The following is a 13898-nucleotide window of genomic DNA, read 5'->3' as shown; positions in this document are numbered from 1 at the left end:
TATTTTCTAATCATATTTTAATCATTTCCTTCCACAGGCACATTTACCTTTCCCAACAAATTTGTTATTAACAAGTTGCAACTCGGGTTTTTGCAGTGATTTACAGAACCTCACGATTCCAACTTTTGTTGTGTTCGAAACAATTTGCTTACAGTGCATTTTTGTTCAAATCTTCATGTTTAAATCGTGCAAACCGTGTGCGGCAACTATACCATCTTCAACTAGCTCTCCTATCAAACTTGCAACTATCATCTCGTATTCTATTAGTTTTGAAACAAACAACCGGTACACATTTTATTTATTCAGTCTCACTTTTGTTTTTGTGTCAAAACGGTAATTTGAAGTTCATTCATAGTGTGCGATTTCAACTTATCACCGCTTTATGCCGTCAATCTAGTGTTTCAAATTAACACCGTTTTCTAACTACAAGTAACATCAGCAGTATTGACCCATTTTCGTACACAACAACAACAACTAAGGATACTAATAATGGATACGGTTTGGGCTACATTTGTGTTATTCAGTATCGTCATCATTTATGGACAAACGTGTAAGTAGATATTTATTTATTAAAAAAAATTATATAGATATATGAGGAAAAAAACATAATATGAAGATATGGGACCGTTTGCTTTCCAGTCATTTTATCATTTTAACTAGAAAGTGGATATTCAGGTTGTCACTCAAAGAATCTTCATCATTAGTGGGATGCAAGTTGAAAGTTTCAGACAAAGGTGTAAAAACAATCAAGCATAAAAAAATCGGGTTGTGTAACGAACGTCAAAACACGAATGTCGTGTTAACGGTAATTTTGAAAACGATCCAACCTTGCAACGATCCAACCTTGCCGTGAATATGAACTACAGAGAATTGACAGAAGAGAGCGAGGAAGGATGAGACCGAGGAAAGACGCCAAGAAAGCAAGAACGCAAAAACGAACGAAGCGGAATTGTGAAGTTGTGGAATTAAGTGTAAATAAACGACAATAAATGTTTTTATTCGTCGATAAACTGGCGCGATCAAATTCATAAAGTGTGAAGTAAATTTAATTTCAAACAGGTTGAATTCAAATTTTATATATGAAATGATTTAAAACACATAACATAAAATTCATGTTTCAGATAAAAAATCAATCCTACATGAGTTTATCTGATCGAAAACGAATAAACGATTTGATAATATTAATATAATTATTAAGTTTTTAATTTTTAATATAATATATATACAGCGCCTACCACAACTAAATGGACAGTCGTTTTTCGCAATTTTCGCGAGTGCAGAATACTATTTCACATCTTTGTATATTTTTTTCAAATTTTTTTAGCACATTTTTACATGACTTATGAGGAAAAAACAAATTTATGGTCGTACCATAACTTTAAAGACACTTAACTAACGCATTTAAAAATTGTTCAAAAATATAAATAACACATTCTACAAAGGTTTAAAAGAAATACATTTTTGAACGAATACGTACGAACGGCGCCCACGGGCCTGCCAACGCCCGAATACAAAGTCGATTGCATACGATTCTATATTCACCATTAACATCAGAGGGACAGGGCTTATACCCCGAACGTACCCGAAAGGTATGCATGATTCACTTATCAGGATATGAAGGGAAGGACAATGCAAAAAAGACTCAGAAAAGTTTCCTCACAGCTACACATGTCCTCTACATACGTTGTCTATGCATCTCGCTCGGTATCACAGCGGTATATGGCAGGTAAGCAGTACAATTGCTGCTACCTGATACGCACATATGTTTAACGAACATAACTATTTGGAATGAAAGGGCACAGATTTTTTCATGATTTTGTATGACTTTGGCTGTTTTGGATCACACGTGTAGGCGCTGACATTCAGCGCAGATTCATGAGGTTCGCTTTGCGCTTCTGGAGGATCTAAGTGGACTATGACGGTCGATGTGCGCTGTTAGGTATCGAGTCACTGAAGCAACGCAATTGTAACACCCAGAGGTTATTTGTTGCGGGACTGCTGGACAACTCCATTGACTCACCGGCGCTGCTCTCTAACCTCAACTTTTACGTCCCAACCAAGGTGGAATGTATAATGAGGTGTAGTTATAGCGCTTTTGGCGATCCCCCCCTGGGCTCCGATTTTGACAGATGGTTTTCCGCTGGTATATGTATTGATGGTTTTTTTTTACGTTTTGCATGGTCCATATTTGGTGGAGATCAATTTGGGGGAATATTTTAGTTGATTAGAACACAGCCCGTGATTTCCAATGAAAATTTTCCTTGGAGAACTTGAAACGTTCGCCAAACGCGGAAAACTAACTGTCAGTTTTCTTCGTCGATTCTTCTTCCACCTAGCTGTCAAAACGGGCTTATAACTTGACCTGTTATCTTTACGGTCCTTGGTCCCAACGCGATCGCTCCGCGCCAGATGATTGCTTGACGTAGAGGATCTCATAAATATATATATATATATAAATATAAATATATAAATATATATATATATATATATATATATATATATATATATATATATATATATATATATATATATATATATATATATATATATATATATATATATATATATATATACAACAGGCATATATATATGGCTGGCTATCTGGCAATTCTGATCCATAGATAAATAGTGGAGGCATACAATAATGCATGAATAATTGTGTTTTGTGGCATATTCAATGGAATATTCAGTAAACTGCTTAACATGCCCATTTTGCCCCGCTTTCCCCTACTATGTACTCACAAAGGGATTCTTCATCGACATGTCCCTTTTTCCCGATTTCGCACATAGCGTAGATATACTCTGAACATGATTCATCCGACTTCTTTTTTCTACGGCGAAGTGATTCGTGTACCGTAGCACTGGACACTTTCTCCTCGAATTCTTCCACTAGCGCGTGCTTCAAATCGATCCACGACGATACTTCCGGAATGCTTCTAACAAAAGCCTTGGCTGCACCCTGCAGAACTCGTTTTGCGTAAATGAGCTTGTGAAGATCATGCCATTTGAATAGTTTGCTACTTGTCTCAAACTCGATCACCCATGCGCATACGTCTTCCTTTCCGGAGAATGTAGGCAAATAATCCTGCACATCTTTGAAGTGAATGGACACGCCCCGGGCCTCACGATCTACGCTCTCTCGTGACGACGTGCTTGACCCTTCTACCGCATCCAAATAATCACCCACCCTCGTGGTGTCGTGATTTCCACCTTCACTGTGCTCCACTATTCTGCCAGCTAATTCCTCCTTCGAACCGCTTGTGTCTAGCCCTAAGGCCTCACACCTTTTTACCAAGCCGACACGGGTAAATTGCTCCATCAACTCTTCGATACACCGGGATATCCATAGCAAAATTGCGTTATCCCACTTCTGACACCAAATGTGAAGAATCGAAAAGTAAAAACGCTCAACACAGACACTTGTTCCTCTTGCAACAATTCAATTCAACAATTCAGCCGTTTGGTAGTGTCCAATCACCTCCTTTTGTGAATCGATATTTATATAAAAGGACGTGTCGATGAAGAATCCCTTTGGAGTACATAGTAGGGGAAAGCGGGGCAAAATGGGCATGTTAAGCAGTTTACTGAATATTCCATTGAATATGCCACAAAACACAATTATTCATGCATTATTGTATGCCTCCACTATTTATCTATGGATCAGAATTGCCACATAGAATGAAAACAACTTAAAATCATGAAAACAGTGTAAAATAAAAGTTGATGTTTTACGAGAAGCTATTTTGACACGCGGGGTAAAATGGGCATAGCCCTGGGGCAAAATGGGCATATGTAAACAAACTGTGAAACGTCAAAACACTGGGGTAAAATGGGCCACAACAACTGCGCTTAGGTAATGGTCTATGCTTTTGCGCACCGTTTCGTGAATTGTATTTTCGTTCTATATTTTGTTTTGCTGGTCAGGAAAGCCCTTAAAATTCTTCCAAAAATATGTTATCAAAACTAAAACAGTTTTTACACGTTTAAATCTACAAAATCGATTCTTTTGAAGCTGTGTCTGTTATCATTATTGAGGCGACAAATACAACACCATAGCCTCACCAAACGCCATTTGTCAAAAGTATCTGCCCATTTTGCCCCAAGCGTAACTGCCCATTTTGCCCCACGTGAAGCATTTTTGTATTTTATGTTATATTAGTAAAAATACGCATTTGATCGCCTTGCTTTCTTCAGACAAATTGTATAGAAATATCATATCTTTAATAATATATAATGTTAAACTTCAACGCATCCCTGCGACACTGGGTTAAGCTTATTTTCGAAGTGACAAAAATTACATCAATATGCTACTAAACCTTATTTTGCACTTTTCTTGGTTATTTGTTGTGTTAGGGTTATGAAACTTACATGGTGTTCATAAAACACTCTAATGAATACATTTTGAGCATTGGAAAGTAGCTTTGTAGTCAAATAATGCTTAAATAGAGGGTGCTCATTTTGCCCCACATGCCCATTTTGCCCCGCTTTCCCCTACAAGGAATAGACGATGATCCAATGAACAAAACCTGTTTAATCGTTTTTGCAGCGATCAAACAGCTAAAAAGCCAAATGCGAACTTATGAGAAATTGGCAGAGCGAATTCGCGAGCTACGATCTTAGCGTCAAATTCCTTCTAAGAACCCTGACAGTAATAAAACAAAATATGCACCTCCAGCCAGTATGAAATGCCGTAGCTGCGGTAAAACGGGACATATCGTCAAAGATTGCCCAAACAAAGCAGCCGGGCCAGTTTGTTTTGCGTGTGGCAAGCCAGGGCACCGAGCCAGGGAGTGCAGTGAAAGACCCCATTTTTCGGGGAACGCAAATTTGATCAGCAGCGACAAAGGAGGAATGATCACGATGAAGATCGGTGAAAAGAATTGAACACTTTGTTCGACACGGGTAGCCAGTTTAACCTTTTGTCCGAGGTAGCACAAAACACAGTAAGTTGCTTGAACGTCACACCAACAACAATGTGTTTCAACGGGTTCGGTGGAAAACGAACCGCAGCGCTGGGCAAAATTGAAACGAACGTGACAATCGATCAACACATTTATCAGGGGATACAGTTTTATATCGTGCCCGCCAGCAGCATGGAATACGACGCAGTCATTGGGCGAGACGCGTTGAAAGACATGGAAGCAACGGTAACACAACAGGGTATAAAAGTACGCCCCATTAAGAATAACGCGGAAGAGAGTGAGTGTGTTAGTGAAGTGTTGTTGTGCGAGCCGGATAAAATAACTGTACCACCCAAGTTTCGTGAAACAATTGCGAGTATTGTGAGTGAATATGAAGAAGCACGTTGTGAAGGTAAGATTGTTCAAAGTCCAGTGAAGTTAACAATAGTACCGAACGAGCGCATTGTTCCTTTTCGACACACGTCAGGGCGTTTGGCATACCCAGACGAAAAAGCGGTTGACGATCAGGTAGAAGAATGGTTAACAAAAGGAATTGTGCGACCGTCGACGTCCGATTTTGCCAGTCGCGTAGTGGTGGTAAAAAAAAAGGACGGTAGCAATCGCGTGTGCGTGGATTTTAGGAAACTAAACGCGATGATATTAAAAGATGGGTTTCCAATCCCGGTGATCGACGAAGTGTTGCAGAAGCTCCAGAATGCAAAGTGGTTTTCAGTGATGGACTTGGAAAACGGTTTTTTACATGTTCCGATCGATGAGGCGAGCAAAAAATACACTGCGTTTGTAACGAAAAAGGGTTTTTACGAGTTTAATCGAGCGCCTTTTGGGTTGTGCAACTCGCCTGCAGTTTTTATGCGTTTTGTAAACCATATATTTCTAAATCTTATCAACGAAGGAGTGTTAGAAATCTATATGGACGATTTGATCGTGTACGCAGAATCGGAGGAAGAATGTTTGTTATATATATATACGACTCTGTATTCGGGCGTTGGCAGTATCGTGGGCGCCGTTCGTACGCAGACAATCGACTCGCGCGCTCGAGCGGCTGATGGCCACCGCTCCAACACTGGTCGCACCTAAGCGCAGAATAGCGTCTTAACGCAGACCGGGTCAGCGAAATCACGAGCACTTTGTTTTAGTAATCGGATCAATTGGTTTCTCTTAGCGATAATATGCTCTAGCTAGTCGTGGAAGCTCAACTTTTTGTCAAGAAACACTCCTAAATCCCTGATACAGCTTTTGCGTTCAATGGTAGATCCATACAACGCTTTACTGCGCTTTTGCGCTAAGGGGCACTGCTTTCTTGCAAACGTAACGACAACACTTTTCTCATACAACACACTCGACGCACAATTCAATACCACTCCTAGAGCACCAGGCCTGAAAAGCATTAAGAGTGGCTTGAAGGCGGAGTTGGTCTGACCGGTCGCGGATTAGCTTCATGTCGTCCGCGTATAGCAGGTTGCTATCAGGAGGGAGCACCCGAGTTACGTCATTTAACTATTTGCATAGCCCCCGTACGTGTTGATAGTAAACAGAAGCAGTGGTACGGGTAGCTCGGAGCGCATTGGCAGCAGGATCAAACCAGGTTAACGTTTATGCAGTGTTGCGGCCGAGAGGCTCCGCCGGGCGAACGTTCCGGCTCCTACGGCTACAACGGGGAATTCTCCAAGCCTTTCAGCTGGCGTTTCGTGGAAATGCACCGATCTTCTGTCTTTTCACTTTTATTTTTTATTCTGCATGCACTTCGCACGCAACATGCAGATTGAACAGAGGTTCATCTATTCGCGAAAAAAGTGGTTGAGAGTGGTCTGTTGTAAGTTCGTGTTGGAAGTGCGGCGATTTTGAGGCATGCCGTTAGAGTGTGGAATTAGGACTATCAGTGGTGTCGTTCAGCATGTGTTCTCCCAGTTGTGGTAAGGTAGGTGTTTGAGCCTGTGATGTTGATGCGTGAGCCGGTGCGTGATAGACAGTGGATGTGGGTATGCGTGCCGTCGATCGGCGATTTATAACTACAAGTATGTGTGTGATAGAGCGGTGTTTGGTGATGATTGGTGATGATGAGTCGTCACGCTGTCATTAACGGGATTGTAAAAAATTATGTATTCCAATACTGACAGGCCAGGTCTATGTGGCGAGTGCTGCGTCACGAAGGGCGGCCGGAACTCTCACTTTGGATGAAAGCCAGTTTACCCTGTCAACACTGACTGCCTTCCTCAAGAAGCAGTATGCTAGGACGTCGTTGGTGGCTAAACGGCGTTTCACAGAAGCGACCAGTTGCTCCACAGTGACGGCAGTGGACAAGTGAGATAGTTGAATCCATATGCTGTCTGTGGATGGCTGAGAATACGCTGCTTGAAGCGGTGACGATAGTGGATCAGTTCCCACGAGTTCATCCGGTAGCGTAGGCGGGGGTGGGATACCGATCGTAGTGTTAGTGTAAGCGCTTGGCGATGACGCGGCATAAATGTTGTTTTGACGATTGTTTACGTTTTTTTGACATCGTGAGGCATAGAATCCTCGATGATATTCCTCCGTTTCCTACCCAGGGCGGGACGAGGATCGGTATTGCAAAGCTAAGGTATGGGTGCATTTTGCAGTATAATAAATCCCCTGCGCACCTCGGCGATAATCGGTTCAACCAGCTTCCTCTTAGCCACAGCGGATACGTTGCAAAAAAATGCGCAAGCTCTCAAAAATGGATGTCTCTGACCAAAAACAGAACGGCGGGAGGGGATAAAAATGGGAGGTCTGTCGCGGAGACGACTAGAAGGGACGTAAATAGGTATAGAGCTGATGAGCGAAGGAGCATAGATATTGGGGGTCAGAAGGCTGGCAATGAAGTAAGACTGCGCGTGTGAATGTCGGGATTTGATTTCCATCAAGTCCAACATACGACAGCGGAGAGATTAAGAGGGCACAGGTGCATTATATCCGTGCAGAAATCTACGTATTGCGATACGCGTAAACTTTCTCTGCGCTCTCTCTAGTCTCTGCATAGCGGCACCTTCAGTCGGGGTCCACACAACACTAGTGTAATCCAATATAGATCGAACCCAGCAACAGTAAAGTGCCTTCAGCGGATCTCTCAGCTCAGAGGCAAGACCAATTTTGAGTCCCTTTGTTCACTTTAGCAACGACATTGTTGATCTTATGATTGAATGTGAGGGTGTCATCGAGCCAAAAACCACGGTCCTTGATTGAAGACTCTCTTATTATCTGAGTTTGACGAAACAAGTAATTCCATGCAATTTTTCTGGTAGGACGGCCAAAAGAGACAACACAACATTTAAGGGGACAAAGCACTAACCCATTAGACGAGCACCAAGAAGAAACATTATTTAAAAAAGTCTGAAACTATTTACAATTATTAGAAGAGGACACAGGAAGAAACATCTTTAAGTCATCAGCTAATAGAAGGTTTCTAGAACCATTAGAAGTGGAATCGAAGTAGAACATTAATACAATCATTTATATATAAAATAAATAATATATGACTAAGCGCACTTCCCTGGGGTACACCCGACAGACCTATGAATGAAGAAGAGAGGAAATTATCTATTTTGACCAGTAGCGGGTTTACAGTCTCGGGGGCCCTAAGCAGTAAGAATTGTTGAGGCCCCTTTGTAAATTATTACCGGGGGTACTCGGCATCCGTCTTTGATTATGTAACATTTTAACTTAAATTGTGTTGCCCACGGGGGGGGGGGGGGGTTGTGCTTATGGTTCGTCTAGCGCGGGGCCCCAACGTCCATAACCCACGGGGCCCTCCTTGCTAATACAGTACCATTTTCTATCAACTGTTATGGATTATGTACTAAAGATTCCGGGGCCCCTCATTGACGGGCCCCCCCGCAATTGCTTACTTTGCTTACCGTTAAATACGCCACTGATTTTGACTATGTAGCTACGGTTTGCAATAAATGAACTTAGCCAGGTTAGTAAAGGATAGCCTATTCCTAATTTATTTAGCTTAGCTATTACCAGGTCATGTGGAAGACTGTCACATTTAAGCGGTTTTAATTTACGGTTTTAAAACCAGTGTACAGTCTGTTCCCGAGTTATGCGGTTCTCGACTTACGCGGATTCGGAGATACGCGGTTTTCTAAATTTGACAGACCACATGTCAAATCAGTACAATTTGCTTCAAGTTCGATAAAAAATGCATTTGTGCTAACTAATGGAAACCGCTTAAAAGCCAGAAATATTAGAATTTTCTGCACGAATCATATCAAATAAATGATAAAGTGTATATAAGTACTAAATCAAATCAAAAACTCACATGTATTTTATTCAAAAAATGTGAAATTCGACTTATGCGAATATTCGAGCTACGCGGATTCGCCAGGAACGCAGAAACCGCGTAACTCGTGAACAGACTGTATATTGCATCCACTTGACGATTACATGCAATATTCGACATTAATATAAACACAAAGCGCATTAGTTTGCTCGTGGTGGAGCGTTTAGGCATAAATCCGTGTTGATGTTGCGTTATATAGTAAGTTACACATAGAAGAATGGCAGTATGAACGAGTGATTCAAACACTTTAGCCAAAGCACATAGAATGGACACACCACGATAATTTGAAGCGACTAAACGGTCACTTTTTTTTTAAAATAGGACATATTCAAGCAGTTTTCTGAACAGCTGGAAAGGTTCCCTCTTTAAAGGATCTCAAATACAGACGTTTAAGTATGGGAGCAAATAAAGTGCTTATTTTTTTCAATATGATATAATGTCTTTTTTTTTAAACTAAACTCACAAACGCCTACCCCAATTAACAAAATCGACATGCTTTCTCGTTCTACCGAATAGATCGGTAAACTTGAGAGAATGAGAAAGTATGTTGATTTTGTCACTTGGGTCTACGCGCCTCCTTGTGCTTACACTCTTTTGCCTACAAAAAAGGGGTTTTCAGTGCGTTTAGTGTAGTAGTGAAGAACAGTGGGACCGAAGAAAGCACATGGTGGCAAGGTTTGCGGTAACCAGGTTGACGACACTTTGTACGTGCAGTGCGATGAATGTGATGCGTGGTGGCATTTATCGTGTGCTGGTATAACGGCATCTGCCGTGGAGAAATGTTCGTGGTTGTGCGAGGAGTGTGCCAGAAGGAGGCTGAGAAAGCATACATCGTCACGCGAGGGCAATAAGGAGCCCAAGGAAGGAACCTAAAAAACACGTGGATGGGGTTCTCGTTCGTAACCTTAACTTGGATGCCACGACGGAAGGTGGGGTTGCGCCCGGCCATGACACCAAAGAGGTGGCCGCTTTCATCGCTCGATGCGGCCGACGGAGGTAAAACGTCTGACTCATCGAACCTCGTGCACAGAGGATCGTGTCCTAATCTCAACTTGGATGCGGCAAGTGATGACGAGGCACATCAACTCGCTGTGCTGAAGCGGCGACAGGAGGTGGAGAAACGGCGCATGGAACTTGAACTGCAGCTGAAGTTCGTGCTGGAGGAAGAGGCGCTTCTCGGGTTTGTGGAAAATAAGTTCTTTTCAATTTCACCACAACTTAACTCTTTTAAGACTGAAAAGAGAACAGTGAAATGCTGCGAAGAAGAAGAAGAGGAATCAGACCTGACTCCACGACAAGAGGCTGCGCGGTACATGGTTTCTAAAGAGCTCCTGGTTTGCTCCGGTGATCCCGCTGATTGTCCGTTTATTCTATCGCACTACGAGTATACTATCAGGCGATGTGGATACACGAATTGGGAGAATATGCTGCGCCTGCAAAAGTGCCTGAAAGGATCTACCCTCGAAGCTGTTCGGAGTCGATTGGTGTTACCGGACGTAGTTTCGCAGGTTATCGAAAAGCTGCGTTCCAAATATGGGCGGCCGGTGCCCTTAATTAAAACACTAATCGAGAAGGTGCGGCAGATTCCGGCGCCCCAAACTGACAAGCTGGATAATTTAGTCGAGTAAGGGGAAGCAGTGCAGTGCATGGTGGACCATATGGTTGCGGCTGGTGAACGTGCGCATATCACCAACCTGCTCTTGCTGTTAGAGGTGGTCGGCAAGATACCAACGGATCAACAGTTGAGTTGGTCGCATCACATCCGCGGGATGACATCGGTGGATCTGTTCACATTCAGCGACTACATGGTGGATTTGGCCGAAGACGCTGCGAGGCTGACAACGATTGACTCTCCTTCAGTGCGCGGGACCAACAAGGGAAGGCCTACGAAGGGCTACGTCCACGCGCACGTGGATCCAGATGGAGCGAGAACGTCCAGCGCGGCTAAAAGGCTGTGTGTATCCTGTAACGTCGCGGGGCATGTATTGTCGACATGCACTAATTTTCGAGTACTGCCGGTAAAGGATCGATGGAGGCGAGCGCGTGAGCTATCGGTGTACTTTAGCTGCCTGGAGAAGCACAATTCGCGATCGTGTAAAAATCGCTCTCGTTGTGGAATCAACGATTGTGCATACCGACATCACGCGCTTCTACACGACCCGGATGCATCAATAGGGTCGCCTTCTACTGCAGACCGAGAACGGCGGCACTTCCCCAGCACCAGTGGAAGTCAGATGCACCAGGTAATAAATAATTATCATCAGTCGAATCTGATGTCGGCGCTCTTTAGAATAGTTCCAGTAACACCGTATGGACCCGGTGTGATGATAAATTCCTTCGCATTCCTGGACGAAGGTTCGTCAATGACGCTGATGGACGAAGACCTGGCAAAGCAGTTAGGGGTGAAGGGAGAAAGACGACCTCTATGTATCAAGTGGACAGTTGATACGACTAGGGTCGAGCCGGCGTCAATGATGATCGATTTGCAGATTGGACCTGTGGCGTCGACAAAAAGGTTAAACTTCAAAGCTGTGCGGACTGTCAGCCAGCCTTAGCCTCCCACAGCAAACTTTCACAATGGATGACGAGAGATGGGACCATCTTAAGCAGCTGCCATGGCCGGAGTACCGTGATGCTCGGCCACAGTTGTTGATCGGGCTGGGCAACCTTCGATTGGCGGTGCCACTGAAGACGCGTGAAGGCCTTGCAGGGGAACTGGTTGCCGTGAAGACTCGGCTTGGATGGTGCGTGTATGGGAAGACTACTGGAAGCCAAATCGGAAAGGTGCTACATATGAGCGAGTGTGGAACATCGGACAAAAACTCCACCATCCAGGGGGCCTTACGCAAGTTTTATGAGTTGGAGCAACTCGGGACTGTCTCCAGTGACGTGCCCAATCCAGATGAACGAAGGGCACTGACGATCCCGGAAACAAGGACAGTGCGGATTGGTAATCGGTTTAAAAGCGATCTGCTGTGGAAGACAGACAACGTGGAGCTTCCTTGGAGCTTGGGTATGGCGCGTCGCAGGCTGGAATGCCTCGAAAGAAGGATGGAACGTGACCCTAAGCTGAGAACCGTGGTGCACCATCACATAGCCGATATGATGGAAAAGGGTTACATCCACAAGGGGACGTCTGCTGAACTTTACAACAGTAATTCGAAGCGAATTTGGTACCTGCCGTTGGGAGTGGTTACCAATCCGAAGAAACCAGGGAAGGTGCGCATCATCTGGGACGCCGTTGCTAAGGTACAAGGTACGTCCCTAAATGACATGTTGCTGAAGGGGCCGAACGAGTTAGTTTCTTTGCCAAGGGTGCTATTCCGGTTTCGAATGTACGGGATAGCGGTGCAATGTAATGAGTTCGGAGATAGTTACGGTCGCCATGTAATGGGATGATCGTACAACTCGAGGTACAGAGTATATCGATCAACGTCGCGGTAGGTCAGTTTTTACTGACATGAGCCGAGGTGGAATAATACATCGATTGAGCGGACTTTTCAACACTTGATCGTCCAGGCAATCATAGAAACCTTTAGGAGGTTTCCCTTACTGGAAACGTTGGAGTTTAGAAGCCTTACCTTGGGTTGGGGGACATAACTAAACTCTTGAAATAAGTTGTAAGGCGAAGTATTAGGAAGCGTAACATCCTATCTTGGCAGTCCGAACTAATCTGACTTGCCATGGTCGGAATTGATTTAATTTATACTCAAGATATGTTATGGGTTTCGTACATTTGGTTTTGGAATGTGTTTTTGTCCTAATTAAAGGTTATTGTTATTGGTAACAATTTATAAATTGAAATGGTGTAGGATGTTTGTCAATTTGTGCCTATGCTGCGCTTTTAGTGTTTTTACAAAGGTTCTGGAAAGTTTCAACTGTTCTAGCCAAAGAACGACTGCGTTCGTCGATCATTGCCTACACTGCGCTTTTAACAATAAGTTGCTATGCGTTCTCGGTTCACCTAGCTTGCCTGCAGTAACGCCTGATTTGCTTATTATGCGTCTTTCGGGTGTTTTCAAGAAGTGTGTCACAATTGTTTTTATATGAACGGTGGGGCCTTAATTCTTCCGGTTGCTTTGTTATGGTATGATCTGATTTGCTGAGTGTGTTATAATGAATATGTTGCAATAGTTTGGCTTTCCGAAGTGTGTTACAATGAGTCTATACCCAAGCGATTCTAAACGCTCAAAAGTAGTAAGGAAGGTAGAATATGAAGTAGCCTTCTAATTCCCGTTCTTCTTTGGTTGCTTAAAATCAGAAGAATGTAGAACATGTGGGTTCCAGGAAAGAGCAAAAAATGAGTTCTCGAGTGTACACACACACACGCGACGACTCACGCACGCTTACTTTCTCTATGTTCTACGCCCCCCGCTCACTCGCCCAAACAGAACAGATCTCTTTTTAGATCATCACTTTCATCGACGGCGGTCGATGTGACGATGTGTGTCATCGCATGTGTGTTGTCGATTTGGTCAGAAAGAAAAACTTTTTCTTTCACACCACCAAATCTCTGACTTGGAGTGTCGGCGTTCCGATTGAACCATCGCGACTTTGATCAGTGCGCGCGGTTAAAACGACCTTTTGTATTGTGGTGTACGTAGCGTGCGCGCCAAAATTTTAGGAGTGCGCGGAGAGTGAATGTGGTTTTTTGGGGGGTGGGGGAATGAGATACA

The 13898-nt window shown here is 43.5% G+C and overlaps 1 protein-coding gene across 1 annotated transcript in view; it reads left to right on the top strand.

Annotated features, from left to right (window-relative positions):
• Positions 1-13898, top strand: part of LOC120906732 — a 187879-nt gene that overhangs the window by 24697 nt on the left and 149284 nt on the right. Inside the window, exons 2-3 of the mRNA XM_040318633.1 lie at positions 38-285; positions 356-550. Of these exons, the coding sequence (XP_040174567.1) occupies positions 490-550 (61 nt within the window). The 5' untranslated portion in view covers positions 38-285; positions 356-489. The remainder of the gene's footprint in view (positions 1-37; positions 286-355; positions 551-13898) is intronic.

Source organism: Anopheles arabiensis, chromosome X (assembly GCF_016920715.1).
Source record: "Anopheles arabiensis isolate DONGOLA chromosome X, AaraD3, whole genome shotgun sequence".
NCBI classification, from domain to species: domain Eukaryota; kingdom Metazoa; phylum Arthropoda; class Insecta; order Diptera; family Culicidae; genus Anopheles; species Anopheles arabiensis.
This window is presented reverse-complemented; position numbering and strand designations above follow the sequence as displayed.